At 43.5% G+C, this 16,470-nt stretch overlaps 1 protein-coding gene across 4 annotated transcripts in view; it reads left to right on the top strand.

The window, feature by feature from the left end:
- Positions 1-16,470, top strand: part of LOC115079746 (rap guanine nucleotide exchange factor 6-like) — a 401,516-nt gene that overhangs the window by 340,475 nt on the left and 44,571 nt on the right. For all 4 annotated transcript variants that reach the window (XM_029583573.1, XM_029583567.1, XM_029583568.1 and 1 more), the window contains 9 exons: positions 889-1,069; positions 1,987-2,123; positions 4,064-4,222; positions 7,027-7,179; positions 7,378-7,542; positions 8,570-8,677; positions 9,209-9,412; positions 10,666-10,774; positions 12,265-12,511. In XM_029583573.1, coding sequence (XP_029439433.1) covers positions 889-1,069; positions 1,987-2,123; positions 4,064-4,222; positions 7,027-7,179; positions 7,378-7,542; positions 8,570-8,677; positions 9,209-9,412; positions 10,666-10,774; positions 12,265-12,511 — 1,463 coding nt within the window. The remainder of the gene's footprint in view (positions 1-888; positions 1,070-1,986; positions 2,124-4,063; positions 4,223-7,026; positions 7,180-7,377; positions 7,543-8,569; positions 8,678-9,208; positions 9,413-10,665; positions 10,775-12,264; positions 12,512-16,470) is intronic.

Here is a 16,470-nt window from a genome sequence, read left to right as displayed (position 1 = left end):
AAGCTTTTTGTCTGTGCAACTTTAAAACCTGAATATGGGATCAGATTATTTTCTTTTAAACTGGTTCAATAAACAATATAAATCTTTTTTTTTTTTTTTCCCCGCTTGGACCTTAAATTGTAATATGATAGGAATAATGACACAGGAGGCCCACAGGGAGGAGTATTCAGTAAATCCCTTGGCTTTAGATTTTATTACTGCTTGATGTTTTGGTCTCTTTATTCCTTCACTACTACATGACTATGTCCATTTAGTTTGAAACTGGGCGGTTTTAAGCTTTTTGCCTAAATTCGTCATGGCTAATACTCACTAATGTATAGGGGGGTCCATTGTCGAAAGGTTTAACCGACTAACTTTGAGAGTTAGTTAAACCTCTCCAGCTAAACGTTGGCCTTCCTCTTGACGAGTTGACTGCACAAGATGTATTTTTATAGTTTTTAGATGGGCAGTTCCAGAGTGGGTTATGACATGACTGGCTAGTGTTGATTTTTAACACTAACCAGCTAAATTTAGTTGGTTAAAACTAGGGAAATGAATTGCAGTCTCAAAATCTAAGCAGACAAATTATGTTTGATTAGATTAGGAGAATGTTTTTCAGTCTAAAACCTAGCTGGTTAGGTTTGGCTGAAAATTAAACTAAAGAGAACAGATGATCTTGGTGGCTTGGGAGCATTTTGAAAACTGACCCACATAGATATGGGCTATAACCATTTTGTATAGGAGAGCACAATTACCATGCTTTATCCATGCAGGCTGACAAGTGATTGACAGAAACCTAAAAGATCCTAAGTCTGATTTATGCAATCAGCCTTTGATGATAAAAAAAAAAAAAAAACCTGTTGCAGGAAGCAGTGGTCATGACCCTTCTTGTTGCGTGGTTTCCTCCAGGCCACAGAAAGTGAGATGGGAGATGTAGATTTAACAGGTTTACCGGAAGCACCTGTGGACTCTGAGGACGAAGAGGAGGAGGACGAAGAGATCGACAGAGCGTCTGACCCCTTGCTGGGGCGAGATGTGGTGCGAGAGTGCCTGGAGAAGGATCCTGCAGACAGAATGGATGATGACATTGGTGAGCAACAGTATTAAGATATCTTTTTTGCACCTATGAATATTTTATGATCACGCTTAAAAATAAAATTAGCAGCTCACTTGACCTATGAGCATAAACATTCATCTGCTTCTCATTGCCCTTTTGTGCCATTACCTTGTTTATTATGAATAATAAAGCATTTTAAGTGTCGGCTACACTGAGAGGTCAGGATGCCATGCAGATTGTTTCTGAAGTCTGCGCACAAAAACTTTTATACACAGACCAAATAATTTATCACGTTTTGTGCCTCTGAGAACTGTCCCGTGTTGAGGAGTTTCATCAGTGAGCAGGAACTCGGTCAGCAGGGCCCTGATCAGAAGTGATAATTCTGTGTGCAAATACTGGGGAAGAGCTACAAGTACGGCAGGAGGTTAAAACGGCAAAAGGAATTGAGTTGAAAGGATCTTTCTGCAGGCTCCAGGCAGTTCTACAGTCCTGTTGCTTTCACTATAGCTTAACCATCAAGGAGGGGGAAAAAAAAAAAACCCCAAAAACATTTTCATGAAGATTGTATTTCTCATCTGTTACAAATTGGCATCATGGTGCTTAATGCTTATCAGTTGACGTCTTCTGTGTTGTAAAATTATTTTATACGCTTTAAAAAAAATACTTGCAGTCCAGTGGTTGTACACTCAGATGGATGCCATGGGTCCTATAGTGACCCGGAATCCCATCATGATGGAGGATTCAGATTGCCCACGTATCGATGACTGTGGTGGTGGTGATGATGATACGGAAAATGCATGCTGTGCCCACTCAGCCCAAAGGCACTGGCAGGGACTGAAATACCCAGCGAGTGATCTTTTGCAGTCGGTATTTAACGGAGATTTAGCGTACCTGCAGGGAGGCCTGGGGGCTGTGTGCGCACTCATGTCTGTGTTTCCTTTCCCTAACAGAGCAATTACTGGAGTTTATGCATCAGCTCCCTGCCTTTGCGAACATGACAATGTCTGTGAGGAGAGAGCTCTGCTCCGTGATGATCTTTGAAGTGGTAGAGCAAGCAGGAGCCATCATTCTAGAGAACGGGCAGGAGGTAAGCGATGTAATGCAGCAAATGCTATGTATGTACTTATTTATTGCATGCATTTATTTTTTAAATGCATTAATTGCAACCGGGGCCATAAGTTGTTTGTTTTTTTTATTGTGTTTTAGCATAGGGAGGAAACTTCCCGATATTTAGCCTGGGTCTGACTGAGCCTGCAGCACATGTTCCCTGTTCTGTTCTTAAGCTAGTCATCGCGTGAACCTCTGTCCCCACGGCTCAAATGTTTGTACACGTTGTTCCAGTTTTGAGTTTCTGATGCAGGTCATACTTTCTAATTGTCATTTTTCTCAACTTGGAGAGAGAGAGAGAGAGAGAATGTCAATTATAATGACTGCAGGGGTCAAACTCTGGGGCAGAATTCCTTCTATGACATTATAAAGGCTTTTTTTTTATTTTTAAATATCCAAGGAACTTGCACCCGCTGGCCCTGCAAGTGAATTTTCAAAAGGAAACTCCCCCGTGCAGGGGTTCCCTTTGAAAATTCAGGGGCCGGTTGGTGCCTTGGGAATTTCAGTATCTGTGGACTTTGCACCAGATATGAGCAGGTGTGGGATATAAAAACAAAATCCTCCCCCCCCCCCCCACCCCCGTGCTGCTTGCTAGCCTCTTAAACATGCAGAGGAGAAGGGCAGTTTCCATCTGGCTTTTACTGAGGGGGGGAGTGGATTTGTTACCTCCATAAAATCATCTGGATGCGGGCTTCCTTGTGCACAACATTAAGGGTTTGCTGGAACCAAATGGCTTAACTGCTATTAGTCATGTTGACTTAAGGACATAAGAAAATGCCATACTGGGTCAGACCAAGGGTCCATCAAGCCCAGCATCCTGTTTCCAACAGTGGCCAGTCCAGGCCATAAGAACCTGGCAAGTATCCAAAATAGCCACTGCACGGGATCTGTTTAGTGTTTGGGTACTCGCCAGGTTCTTGTATCCTAGATTGGCCACTGTTGGAAACAGGATGCTGGGCTTGATGGTCCCTTGGGCTGACCCGTTATGGCAACTTCTTATGTTCTTCACTTTGTAGCTCAGATGCTAACAATGTTTGTTGGTTGTACAGGAAAATAAATAATGTAGTTTGTAGCAATGCGATAATTGGCCTCCCCCCATCACAAATATAAACTGGAAAACTAAAGTTATTTATCCACCCTTATCCCCAGAAAGAGGTTAAATAGTAATGAGGTTAAATAGTAATGAGGTGTGAAATGGAAACACACGACTTGCAAATGACTCCATGAACAGGAGCTTCTGGTGGGATTGGGACAGTTTTCAAAAAATGTTCTCTATGAGACGAAAGTCAGCTGGCACTTCTACCCACAGGCTCGTGCCAGGTTCCGAGGAGAAAATCAATGCATATTGTCCCTGTGAAACACGTCGTGGGTAGAGAGTAGCTGGGGACATTTGCCTGTGCTTTTTATGTGGGAAGATTTTTCCTATGGAAAATGTGTATGCACTTGAAAACACAAAGTTATTTTCTGATCTTGTCCAAGACACTCCACCCCCATCCCAGGAATGCCTCCCCCAAAAGTGGCTAAAATTATGCAAATTGTGCAGCGCCATGCGCACTTCTAGCTGTATTTAGGGGAAGGGGTGCAGTTTTCAGACAGGCAAATTTATCCAGGTAAATGACTTTGAGAATTACCTCCTGATATAATGGTGCACCTTTTTTTTTTTTTTGTGGCCTTGGAGTTTTCTCCTGCTGTTTTGGACTTTCAGCTCAATCAGAACCAGCCTCTTCTTACTGTTACTTCATGTGAAGGGTGGAGTGCAGTAATCGCAAAGCACAGGGGTGATTTTTATTTTTTTTTATTACTTTTGAGGAGTCATAAAGGTCATAAAGGAAAGATTTGTCTGTATTTTAAATATCGCATATTGCACTGTGTAACAGTGATGAACGGCTCACATAGCGGCATTTACTTCTTTCGCTTTAGCTGGACTCCTGGTATGTCATTTTAAACGGCACAGTGGAAATTGCACATCCTGATGGGAAAAGTGAGAGCCTCTGCATGGGAAATAGTTTTGGTATTGTCCCTTCTCTAGATAAGCAGTACATGAATGGGTTGGTGAGGACCAAAGTTGATGACTGTCAGGTAAGTTTTAAATCTGCCTTTTTTTTTTTTTTTTTTTTTTTAATCTCTGTGAAATTCTAACAAATTAGAAAGGCACATAAAATGGACAACACAATAATAATGGGATATTGCAATTAGCCAAGGATTGATTGGGTAAATCTCATCATGACATGATAGAGAGGTAGTTTCTGGATGCCATAAATGACTGCTTCATGGAGCAACTGATCCTGGAACCACTGAGAGATCAGAGGAGAAACTATTTTAGATCTAACCTTTAATGGCAGGCAGGACCCCAGTGCAAGGAATAATGAGAGAGGAGATGGCATGGCCACTTAGCAATAATTATTACAGTGCAATCAGATTTGACATAATCACTGGAGGGAAGACATTTAAATAAAACAGTTGCAGAAGAATTTAACTTTAAAAAGTGAGACTATGATAAATGAGGACATTTACTATAAAAATTTTTTAAAGGAATAGTTAAAAGGTTAAACATTTGCATGAGGCATGCACATTGTTTAAAAATACCATATTGGAAGCCTAGATAAAATGTATTCCGTGCATTAAAAAAAGTAGAAGGAATACTAAACAACTGCTAGCATAGTTCAATTTGTGAGGTAAAAGAGAGAATTAAAACTAAAAGGGCATCTTTCAGAAAATGAAAAGTAGATCCAAATGAGGAAAATAGGAAAGAGAATAAGCACAGGCAAGTTAGAGATAAAATATTAATAAGGCAGACCAAGAGAGAATTTGAATAGAATCTTGTCATAGAGGCAAAAACTACTAATAAAACCTTTCAAGTAACTCCAGAGCAAGAAACCTGTGAGCAAGTGAGACAACTAGATGACCATGGGGTAAAAGAAGCACTCAGATGACAAGGCAATAATAGAAAAACTAATTCTTTGCTTTGATCTGTGACCTTTTGGGAGATACCCACACTCTGGAAAAGTTATTTGATGGTGATGATTCAGAGGAACTGAAGCAAATCACAGTGAAACTGAAAGATCTAATAGAGGAAATTGACAAATTAAAGATTAACAAAGCACCAGGACCGGATGGTATTCATCCAGTTCTGAAAGAACTCAAATATGAAATTGCAGACTTATTACTAATAATCTGGAGCTTATCATTAAAAACAACTACAGTATATGATAACTGGAGGGTGGCCAATGTACTACCGGTACCAATTTTTAAAAAAGGTACCAAGGGTGATCCTGAAAACAGCAGACCAATGATCCTGATGTCATGCTGGGTAAAATAGAAGCTAATTTCAAAATACTAAAATTACTGGCATAGACATAGCCTAATTGGGAAGAGTCAACGTGGATTTAGCAAATGGAAATCTTGCTTTACCAATATACTAGATTTTTTGAAGGTGTAAATAAATGTGGATAAAGGTGTATCAGTTATTATAGCATATTTGGATTTTCAGAAGGCATTTGACAAAGTCTCTCTTTAGTCTGTATTTGGTCAGAGTCTGTCTGTGTTCTCCGTGTGTGACCGAGGTGAGGTATTCTGCTACCGTATAATATATCTGTAGTGATCTATAGCAGTCTGATTTTTCTCTTTTCCTAATAGGAAGTGTATTGGAGTTCTAGGGCCTGGTGTAATATGTGCAGTATTACCTTGTCATAGATAAGGTTGTTACTGTTGTTTTTGGTATGGGAGGTTTACTATATTATAATGGTAATTCCGTTTATTCATGGCTTTCTGAGGGCCATGCTCACATCCAATACGCATTACAAAAAATGTTGGCACCACAGAGGTGCATGTAAATGTAATATGCCTGTTGTAAGTGATATTTTTGCCTCAGAAGACTATAATTTTGAATGTTCTTTTTTCATGTAAAATCTGTTATAAATGCATTATTAAATTGTGTGTGCGCGTATGTAGGGGGGTGGGTGTGTGTGTTTGTGTATGGCTGTAGGTTTGTTTAAGGTACCTAATACACTTCCCTTGACCATGGGTTCTGTTTGGGGGGGGGGGGGAGATCAGTTTTTAAAAATATAAATTGCTGGAGAGAGCTGGGCTATTTTTTTATTTTTTTTTTTTGTGGGCAAGGGACAGAGACTGAATGATGCGGGGGGTGTGGGGGGCAGAAAAGCTAGCACCGGCCCTGTTTGCACGGATGTTAGTTATACCTCAACGTCAGGATTAACCAGTTACAGATTTGTAGGTCTGACAGCGCCAGTTTTATCAGGTGCTGTGCAAACTGGGCTCTGGGAAAGTGGCAGCTGGTGGGGAGAGTATAGATGATATCCATATGGGATGGGCGTCTCTCGCATGCCATCCCTCGACACGCCTGAATTTGCATGCAGTACCAGCAAAGCATAAATACAGGATCAGCACGCGACTTCACTTTTCTGTCTGGCACAGCACTTGCTTAAGATGGCACATTTTCCTCCTTTGATGGACGACAGACTCCCCATTTCTGTTTTCGCAAGAAATAGGAACTGCTGCCTTCTACTTGTGTGGTGTGTTCGTCGCCTGTTTTTTTTTTTTTGGATGAGGGCGGGGGCCTTTCAGAAACTGCAGGTCAGCCTGGCAGTTTTCGTGGTGGTGAGAAATGCTTGTTTCCACATTTTCGTGCAGACGCTCGCTCCGCAGGCTGGATTTTTTTTTTGTTGTTGTTGCCGGTGTCTCCTGTTCGCGCTCCTTCCCGCCCTGCTTATCCGCTTTCAGGCGCAGGAAGGGGGGGGGGGGGTAGGAAGCAGATGTCAAGTGATCTTTCGTCGCTGCTGGACCACACGTGCCCGGCTCTGGTGCGCGGGGATGTCTTCATGTACTACAGGTTTATTAATTGCCCCCACCTTATTCTGGGGCAGTTCGTTTGCATAGCCCAGCAGGACTACTGGCGGATCCTGAACCATGTGGAGAGGAACACGCACAAGGTGGAGGAGGAAGGGGAGATTGTTATGGTGAAGGAGCACAGAGAACTGGATCGTAGTGGAACCAGGAAAGGCCACATCGTCATAAAGGTAAACTATGTTAACGTAATGACTCAAACTGTAACCCTTACGTACGCAGGCACAATTCCTAAAACTAGTAGCTTGGGAAAAAAACTTCCAAGTATCCCATTAAAAGTGAATGCAGAGCATATGACGGCAGTACCCAGACTGTGGTTATGTTTGTTTTTCCATCCAACAGGACACGCTTAATTCTTTCTCTGTTTGCAGGGGACACCAGAAAGGCTCATCATGCACTTGATAGAAGAGCACTCTATCGTTGATCCCACTTACATTGAAGATTTCCTGTTAACCTACAGGACCTTCTTGTCAAGCCCGTTGGAGGTTGGAGACAAACTTTTAGAGTGGTTCAACGTGGACAGCCTCCGGGACAAGGTAAGCGTGCTGACCTGGTCGCTAGGGGTGCGTTTTTTATTCACTTGTGCGTGTAAGCGGGCAGCAAGCACGTGCCAAGAAAGTTCCAGTAAAAGGCTTCTCTTGCTCTTACCGTGTGGTGCGCTTAATTCCCCTGCGGTAAGGCTCGGTACGTGCTTGTGTGCAGCAGGTAGATAAAACAGAGACCAAAGCGCCACCCTGTTAAAAAAAAAAAAAAAAAAAAGAAGAAATTTCTATCTGTGTAATTGTGATGTTTTTCATCAGTTGGAACGAAAATAATTTTGAAAGACACCACTTCTGTACATTTCTTCTTTATTCTTGTAATTGGGAGAAAAAAATGTTCTAGCACTTTTTACAGAAATTATTCTATTTTTAGAAAAAGGAAACGCACATTGGGTCCAACTTCTTTTTTTTTTTTTTTTTTTTTTTTCCCTTTTTTTTTTTTTTTTAAAAGCATTTCCTTGTGGCGAGTGTGCTGAAATGGTGGTTATATGGCTGAACTTGAGCCTGCTTCGTTTGCAGTAGACAGCAATAAAAGTTACACACGCATCCATCCCCCCTTTCAGATCCTTTTTTTTTTTTTTTTTTGATCTGAAGCAATACTTAAACAGACGCGCAGTTCGTCGCTTTGACCGAATTGCTGAGGAAAGTCATTTTCGCCAGGGATGTGTGCCCAGAAATCAGTACACACCAGGAGAAGAAGGTATCTGAAGCCTGTCTTCCCACTGGGCATTAATCTAGCTGTTTGCTGTCAGCACGGCGTTTGCGTTTTCTTTCATTAATTGTGCAGTGAAATATTAAAGGAGGACTGATTTTTTTTTTTTTTTCCCAAAGCAATAGATTGTGTCTCTTGCTCACGGTTGGCTGCTTTGAAAAATCACATGTAGTTGGATGTGTGCTATTAGGGGAGGGTTTTCATCTGCAGGATCAAATGCCCCCATTGTTTGCTTAATTGTCACGAGGTAATGTTTTATATTGGCTTACTTTTTTTTTTTTTTTTTTTTATTCCCACCTTTCCCCTCAACAGGTCACACGGGTGGTGCTGCTGTGGGTAAACAATCATTTTAATGATTTTGAAGGCAATCCTGCCATGACACGATTCTTGGAAGAATTTGAAAAAAACCTGGAAAATGCGGTATGAAAATATATATATACATTTTTTTTTAATGTCACGCATACTAACCCCCTACCCACCCACCCCCGCCTGTCCACCCAAACACTTTGCTCTGTCTCTCTGACCCCTTCACCTCCCAAAGATGACCTGGTTCATCAGTAGAAAATGCTAGTTTCCGGTCTACATTTCAGTAAACCAGGCTGCCAGCAGGCAGCGGAGAAAATCCGTTCCCTCTAAGCTGCCGGGCCCATCCAGTCCAAAAGCTGGGAAAAAAAAAAATTAGATTTTTTTCTCCTCTTCATTTTTCGCTAGAAGGAACGCTTGTTACGAGAGCATAGCACGGGCACTAACTTTTTCTCTAGTGCCTGCTGTAGACATTGAGCAGTGTTGATTATGTCAGAGTGTCTTTAAAAAGTTTCTCCCGAAATGGATGTTCACAGTGGTTTTAATAGAGTGGAAGGGGGGGAGGGGCTCTTCCTCTGTAACCTAAATATTGGGCCAGCGTGCTTTAGCTGAAAGTTTTATTTTATTTATTTTTTATTTGCTTCGCAGAAGATGAAGGGGCACCTCAGGCTGCTGAACATCGCTTGTGCGGCAAAGGCCAAGTGGAGGCAGATAACGTTGCTGAAAGCTTCCCGGGATTCGCCGCTTCACTTCAGCTTCCTGGGAGGAAGCGACAGAGGATTTGGGATTTTTGTGGAGAGCGTGGAAACTGGCAGCAAAGCAGCAGAGGCCGGATTTAAACGTGGCGACCAGGTATTTAAACACCCTCCTGTCCCAGATAGGAAGAGGTTGGCATTATAAAACCCTTGGTGTTGAATAGGAAACGATTTGTGATGAGTTACTTTTTTTTTCTTTTTTTTTTAAGAAATGCGTGTGACAATTTTTAGGGGAGAGGGGCAGTTCTGAAGTTGCACGGATAAACCTCTGTTTACCCACATAAAAATCCCTCTCCCCCCATGAGCGCGGTTGAAAGAACGCGCCCCGAATGACGTCATGTACGCTTTTAGCTGTGCAAAGAGAGGGCATGGGTGGTGCTTTTATCGGATGAGGGAAATGTAATGAAGGTGGGCATTTGATCACATTTTGAATAAGATCCAAGGGCAGGGGTGTGCCATGAGCTAAGGGGGTCTGGTTCCTTCTTGGACTTTTTTTGGCTGAGATTGAGAGCCTGGACAATGTGGGGGCCCCTAACCTACTTGACCCCCCCTTGGGGAAATGATGTTACCACTGTTGCCGAAGCAGGAGGATTAAAATAAATTTTAAAAAATGTCGATTTGGGGAGCTGAGGGGAAGGCAAAATCACAAGATGGGGGTGAAGTGTGGGTGGGGGACACACACAGGGTGCAGGACAGGAGTCGCCTCTATTCCGTCTATTGCTGTATTTCATTTTGGAGATTTTTCTTTCCTTTATCGGCTGCTGTGAGTGCAGCATTTTAAGATCATTGTGAGCCAAGACTGGTTGGAGATTTTTTTTTTTGCCTGCTGGATCCCGAAATTGTGCTCCTGGCGGCTGACAGCAGCTTAAAAGCATCAGACCTATGCACAAAATATATAACAATATCGGACAAAAACATAGCTAATACGATTAAAAACTAACAGCAGCATTAACTAAAAACAGAAAAAAATCTAGCATCTATTAAAACCACCATCTTCTCTGTCAATCACCATTCCTTGAACAGGATATGATTCATAGGACAGAGATGATCTGTAACACAAAAAAAAAAGCTGACTTTGCAACAGCAGCTGGCCAAAGAGCCGTGTTTTCACACGTCTGTGGAAAATCAAATAATCCAACGGCTCTCTAGCTCTTGGAGGTAGTGGATTGCAGATAGTTGGAACCAAACGCCCTTTCACGAGTCATTAAAACATGGACCATTTTCACTGCGCAGCTTGAGAGGGGATGGTAACTGGCGATGCACCTATGAGAGAGATGAAAAATGGGAGGACAGCGAGCATGATGTGAAGTTGAACGTCGGTATTAACATTTCTTCCGTTTTTGCTAACAGATAATGGAAGTCAACGGGCAGAACTTTGAAAATATCACATATACCAAAGCCATGGAAATCTTAAGGAACAATACACACCTTTCCATTACAGTGAAAACAAACATTTTTGGTAAGTGCTTTTTTTAGTGCATAAACCTTGGGCTGGGTTTTCAGCCAAAAAATTCATAGTTTAGTTCCTAATTTGTAAGTTATACAGCATAGTTTGTTTGTCAATCCTCACCCTGTTCAGATTTTGTCACATCCCTTATCACAGTCCAATTAAGGTGAGAGCTGTGTACGGTTATCGTGTTGCTGTTGCTGTTTGGTCTTTCGTCCTTAATCTATCCAATCTCCCCTTCCTGTCACCTGGGAATATGGCAGACGTTCCTCGGCGCCAGCCGAGAACGAATGCGCATTTTTACACACTGCTCCTTGTGTTCATCGCTCCTGTGCCCTGCCTTTAGTAAGGGTTTGTAAACTTTTAGAAGGTGGTTGTTGGTTTTAAGAGGCATGATTAGAAATGTTTGTCACCGCAGAGGCAATGGTCAGAGAGCCGCTAATTTATGTGTAATTTGGAGCAAAGTGCATGGAGCGAGCACTCCTAGTGGTGAGCCATGCACAACACTCACATGGTCCCCGATTCCGTCTTCCTGTCTGTGAACCTCTGCAGGGGCGGGGCTGCACAGAAAGGTTTCCTGTTCATTCAAGATACGTGAAAAGGAAGACACTAAGAACGTGTGCCAGGCTGAGGATGCTGTCGCTGGATAGCGTACATGCTGCTCTAACGCCGTATGCACTGCCAGGCACCATGAATTTTACGGTTTCACAGCCCCTGCCCTCACGAGATTGAAGCCTAAATTTGTATCACAGGGAGGAAGTCAAGCCAAGTCCAATGATGGGTGGAATTGAGCGGTGGAATTAGAACCCAGGCCTCTGGGTCCCCCTAGCTATGTGCTCCAGCAGGAAGTGTGTGCCGCTCACTGTTGCCTAATCACACAGCTCTTTGGAAAATTGTGTTATTTATTAGCCAAGTTCAGTCTCTCCTTTATCCCAGATTGCTTGCTATTCCCTTAAAGAAACGTAAAGTTTGAACCTTTTTCTTTAATTGGTTCTCTCGTTAACAATAAAAGGTAAAGGCCAATGAAAGGAGTTTGTGAAGAGGGAAGTCAAGCTTAGGAGATATCCTGTTACCCAAAAGAAACGCGCAGCAAACAAGTCCATGCAGTTGAATGGATGGATTGATATGAATGTAAAATGTTTTTTGTGTTTTTTTTTTAAGCCTGCTGTAATTGCCTGCAGCAGTTTATGATACGCATTTATTCAATTTGTAGTTGTGTGCTGTTTTGTTTTTTTTAATGTAATGTATTTGCCTCTCTTGCCAGATCCGCTTGTACTCGCAATGAAATATTTTCTCGTTGTGTTCTGGTTTCCATTTAGCATGGAGATGAAGAAAAGGGGCATTTTGTTGATGAAACACTTCAGCTGAAAATGAGAATAACTGCAGATGTGTGTGTGTGTGTACAGATGTGTGCTGTATATGGTGCGCGCGCGTGCAAACGTCGGTGAGAGCTTCAGGTTACACGTTTGGGCGTTGTTAATTTGCGTGTGTTATCCCTTCAGTGTTCAAGGAGCTGCTCAGCAGAATTGGGCAGGAGAAGAAGAACGGCATCCCTCACATTCCCAAAATCGCCGAGAAGAAGAGCAATCGCTATTCCATACCGGATCTGCCCGCCGACATGGCGCAGGTGTTAACCCGGGACAAGGGAAGCAAGAAGGTGAAAGCAAACACCGTGTCCGGCGGGAGGAACAGAATCAGGAAGATTCTGGATAAGACGAGGTTTAGCATTTTGCCACCAAAGCCATTTAGGTAAGTTCTCCTGTTAATTAATAAATAATATATGAGAGAGAGAGAGAGCGTCCAGTGTTCAAAGGAATTTAGCTGGATAACTTGCCGAGTTTTAAATATCCCTGGCTCTTCTGTGGCTAAAATATAGGCTGACAATTGAGTGTTTTAGGAGCGTTCTCAGGTGGGGAAGAGTTAGCCAGGAAACTCCAATATGGTTTTCAGCTGACTCCAGGCGTCCCCTGGACCGGGTCTAACGTTCCTGGATATGTGGTGACAGGGGGAGGGTCGGGATAGCAAAAGTGACACGCGCGAACCAGCAGCCAGAATCCCTGACACTCCCCCTCCCCACCTTGAGCAAATATGTGAGAAATGTGTCCTCCTGGACCGAGGACCCCCCCTCACCACCAACCCCTGGGAGAGCACTTTTAAAAATAAATCTGATTAGGGCTCCACTGAGCATCCTCCCCCAGTTCGGCAAATTGTGTAAGTAATGCACCCCGGTCCTGTCTCTCCCAACCTCTGGTACCTTCAGATACCCCTTTCTTCTGCGGGGGATCGTGGTTTCCCTCGTTCTGCGATCCGGTTGGGCTTTTAACGTTGCGGCGGCAGCAGTGCCAGGAGTCGCCGGGTCCGTGGCTCGAGCGTTCCGTGATCCCGGCAGAAGAGAGGGGATTTCTGAAGGTACGGGAGGCAGAGGAGGGGATTTCTGAAGGTACGGGAGGCAGAGGAGGGGATTTCTGAAAGTACGGGAGGCAGAGGAGGGGATTTCTGAAGGTACGGGAGGGAGAGGAGGGGATTTCTGAAGGTACGGGAGGGAGAGGAGGGGATTTCTGAAAGTACGGGAGGGAGAGGAGGGGATATTACTAGCGCAGTATCCCAAATCGGGGAGGAGATGGGTGGAGGGGGAGGCCACCTATTGCAACCCCATATCAGATTTTATTTTTTTAAGTGCTTTTTGAGAGGGTGGAGGGGGGGCTCGGTCCGTTACGGCCCATTTTTTTTAATCTATTGGCTGTGGGTAGATTCTGTCCACAGTACCACAAAGAATTGGGCTGCTGGCACGCATGTCATTGTTTTTCTACCACTGTCACCACTTACCAGCTCTATTCCTTTTGAATATAGCCAGTTAAGTCTATAGTTATCCGGCTCCTGTTAGGAAGATAAACGTAAAAGGATAACTTTATTTGTGGATATTCAGTGGGACATTTATCCCTCTGAATGGCTAGATAACTTATCCAGCTCACCTTAGCCTGATAAGGTAGCTGTTGGAGGGTTTGTTTGTTTTTTTTTTAATATTGGCCCTTATCTTCATCCTTCTCTAACAAGCTGCACTGTTTCATTAATTAGCCGCTCTTAGTTATGCATAGGTGTTTCCTCCCCAGAAAAATACTTACAGGCCGATACAGTAAAGTTCGCGGGAGAGCGGGCGTCACGCGCACAGGCTAGTGTCCTGTGCGCACGATTCAGTAAACTAAAATATTTAAATTAGTGCTGGCGGTAAAAAGAGGTGCTAGGGACACTAGCGCGTCCCTAGCGCCTCTTTTTGGACAGGAGCGGTGGCTGTCAGCGGGTTTGACAGCCGACGCTCAATTTTGCCGGCGTCTGTTCTCGAGCCCACTGACAGCCACGGGTTCGGAAACCGGATGCCGGCAAAATTGAGCGTCCGGTTTTTGAGCCGCGAGCCGATTTCAAAATTTATTTATTTTTTTAACTTTCGGGACCTCCGACTTAATATCGACATTAAGTCAGAGGGTGCAAAGAAAAGCAGTTTTTACTGCTTTTCTGTGCACTTTCCCGGTGCCGGCAGAAATTAACGTGTACCTTTGGGTAGGCGCTAATTTCTGAAAGTAAAATGTGCGGCTTGGCTGCACATTTTACTTTCTGTATCGCGTGGGAATGACTAATAGGGTCATCAACATGCATTTGCATGTTGCGGGCGCTGTTAGTCTCAGGGGTTGGGGTTGGATGTGCATTTTTGATGGGCTATTACCCCTTACTGAATAAGGGGTAAAGCTAGTGCGTCGAAAACGCGCGTCCAAATGCAGGTTAACTGTACTGTATCGGCCTGTTAGGAAGTAACTCCCAGCCCTGTTGAACACGTGTAATAAGCATGTTAGTAATTTCAGGAAGGGTAATAAATAATGCATGACCCGCAGAAATGGGCTTTTAAAAATCACCCGCCTGATATGCGAGGAAAGCACATGCTTTATAGCCTGTATTCACATACGTTTATCCCCTATTTGGAAATGTGTTCTCGCGGGCTAGGGTATGGGGATGTATTTATCTGCATACTCTAGCATTTTTGAAAAATGTGGGTTGATTTTCCTTTCGGAAAAAAGAATGTGTACACGAATTAGGTGGAATTACTGTATCTACAGGTAGCTTTCTGTCTGAAAGATGGGTGTGAAGATTGTGGGTTCGGCATACCTGAGGACACCAATGATGCCGGTTACAAAATTACCCCCAAAATGTACAGTTAAAGCTCTCTTATCTGGCACGTAACCAACCGGAAAGGCTTGACTGACCCGCAGTGTGGCAACAGAGCAATTATTTACTGCTGCCAAGAACGTTTAAACAAAATGCTAATCAACGTTGCGCAGCAGAGTAGCTTTTCTCAGCTGTGCCCTGTTCAGTGCAGGACGAGGAGAGCTCGTGGATAACCATAGTCCTATTCAATCGATCGGCATGAATTGCCCGATGACAAGGCTTTTGCTGTATTCACAAATTCCGACTTTTTAAAGGGGGAAAACCCCCTATCCTCATCAAAGCTTTTCTTCCATCCCATAAATCTGGCAAACAGTGATGGTCTTCTAGAGCGGCTAAAATGTTTTCGAGGCCCCCTTAATATTGTTTCCTATTGAAAGCGTAGTGTTAAGCTTATTTGTGTCTCTCTCCACCCCCATAAATATGTTGAAACGTTTCAGTGAAAGCTGGCACATATCTTTTTAATGCATATTTTGCACATACCGTGTCTTTTTAAAAAGCTGCCGCCACCGCCAGGGCTTGAGAATGGAGAATCAGAAAGTCATTATTGACGGTCACTTGAGTTCAGTGGAAAATGTTTCTGGAAATGCACAGTTTCAGTAGCTGGATTGTTCCTGGAGAAAACCCAGAGTCTTTGTAGGCTGTGATGACTTTTAAAGAACCAACTAAAAAGATGTTTAGAACAGGAGCTTTTAGAATCCCAGAGGTCCTTAAGATATAAAGAAGAAACCTTTGTGGTCTCAGAGGAGAGAGGCCAGTTCTAGAACTAGGGGAGCTATCTAATACTCATTTTCTGCATACTGTGAATCGGGGATGATCAGATTCTGTCCACTGTGCCACAAAGCACGAATCGGGGATGATCAGATTCTGTCCACTGTGCGTGCCACAAAGCACGGATCGGGGATGATCAGATTCTGTCCACTGTGCCACAAAGAGCACGAATCGGGGATGATCAGATTCTGTCCACTGTGCGTGCCACAAAGCACGAATCGGGGATGATTAGATTCTGTCCACTGTGCCACAAAGTGCATGAATCGGGGATGATTAGATTCTGTCCCCTGTGCCACAAAGCACGAATCGGGGATGATCAGATTCTGTCCACTGTGCCACAAAGTGCATGAATCGGGGATGATCAGATTCTGTCCACTGTGCCACAAAGAGCACGAATCGGGGATGATTAGAATTCTGTCCATTGTGCCACAAAGAGCACGAATCGGGGATGATTAGATTCTGTCCACTGTGCCACAAAGAGCATGAATCGGTGATGATCAGATTCTGTCCACTGTGCCACAAAGAGCACAAATCGGGGATGATTAGAATTCTGTCCATTGTGCCACAAAGAGCACAAATCGGGGATGATTAGATTCTGTCCACTGTGCCACAAAGAGCACGAATCGGGGATGATCAGATTCTGTCCACTGTGCCACAAAGAGCATGAATCGGGGATGATCAGATTCTGTCCACTGTGCCACAAAGAGCATGAATCGGGGATGATT

Source organism: Rhinatrema bivittatum, chromosome 18 (genome assembly GCF_901001135.1).
Source record: "Rhinatrema bivittatum chromosome 18, aRhiBiv1.1, whole genome shotgun sequence".
NCBI lineage: Eukaryota > Metazoa > Chordata > Amphibia > Gymnophiona > Rhinatrematidae > Rhinatrema > Rhinatrema bivittatum.
Note: the sequence above shows the minus strand (reverse complement) of the source record. Positions and strands in the feature narration are given on the sequence as shown.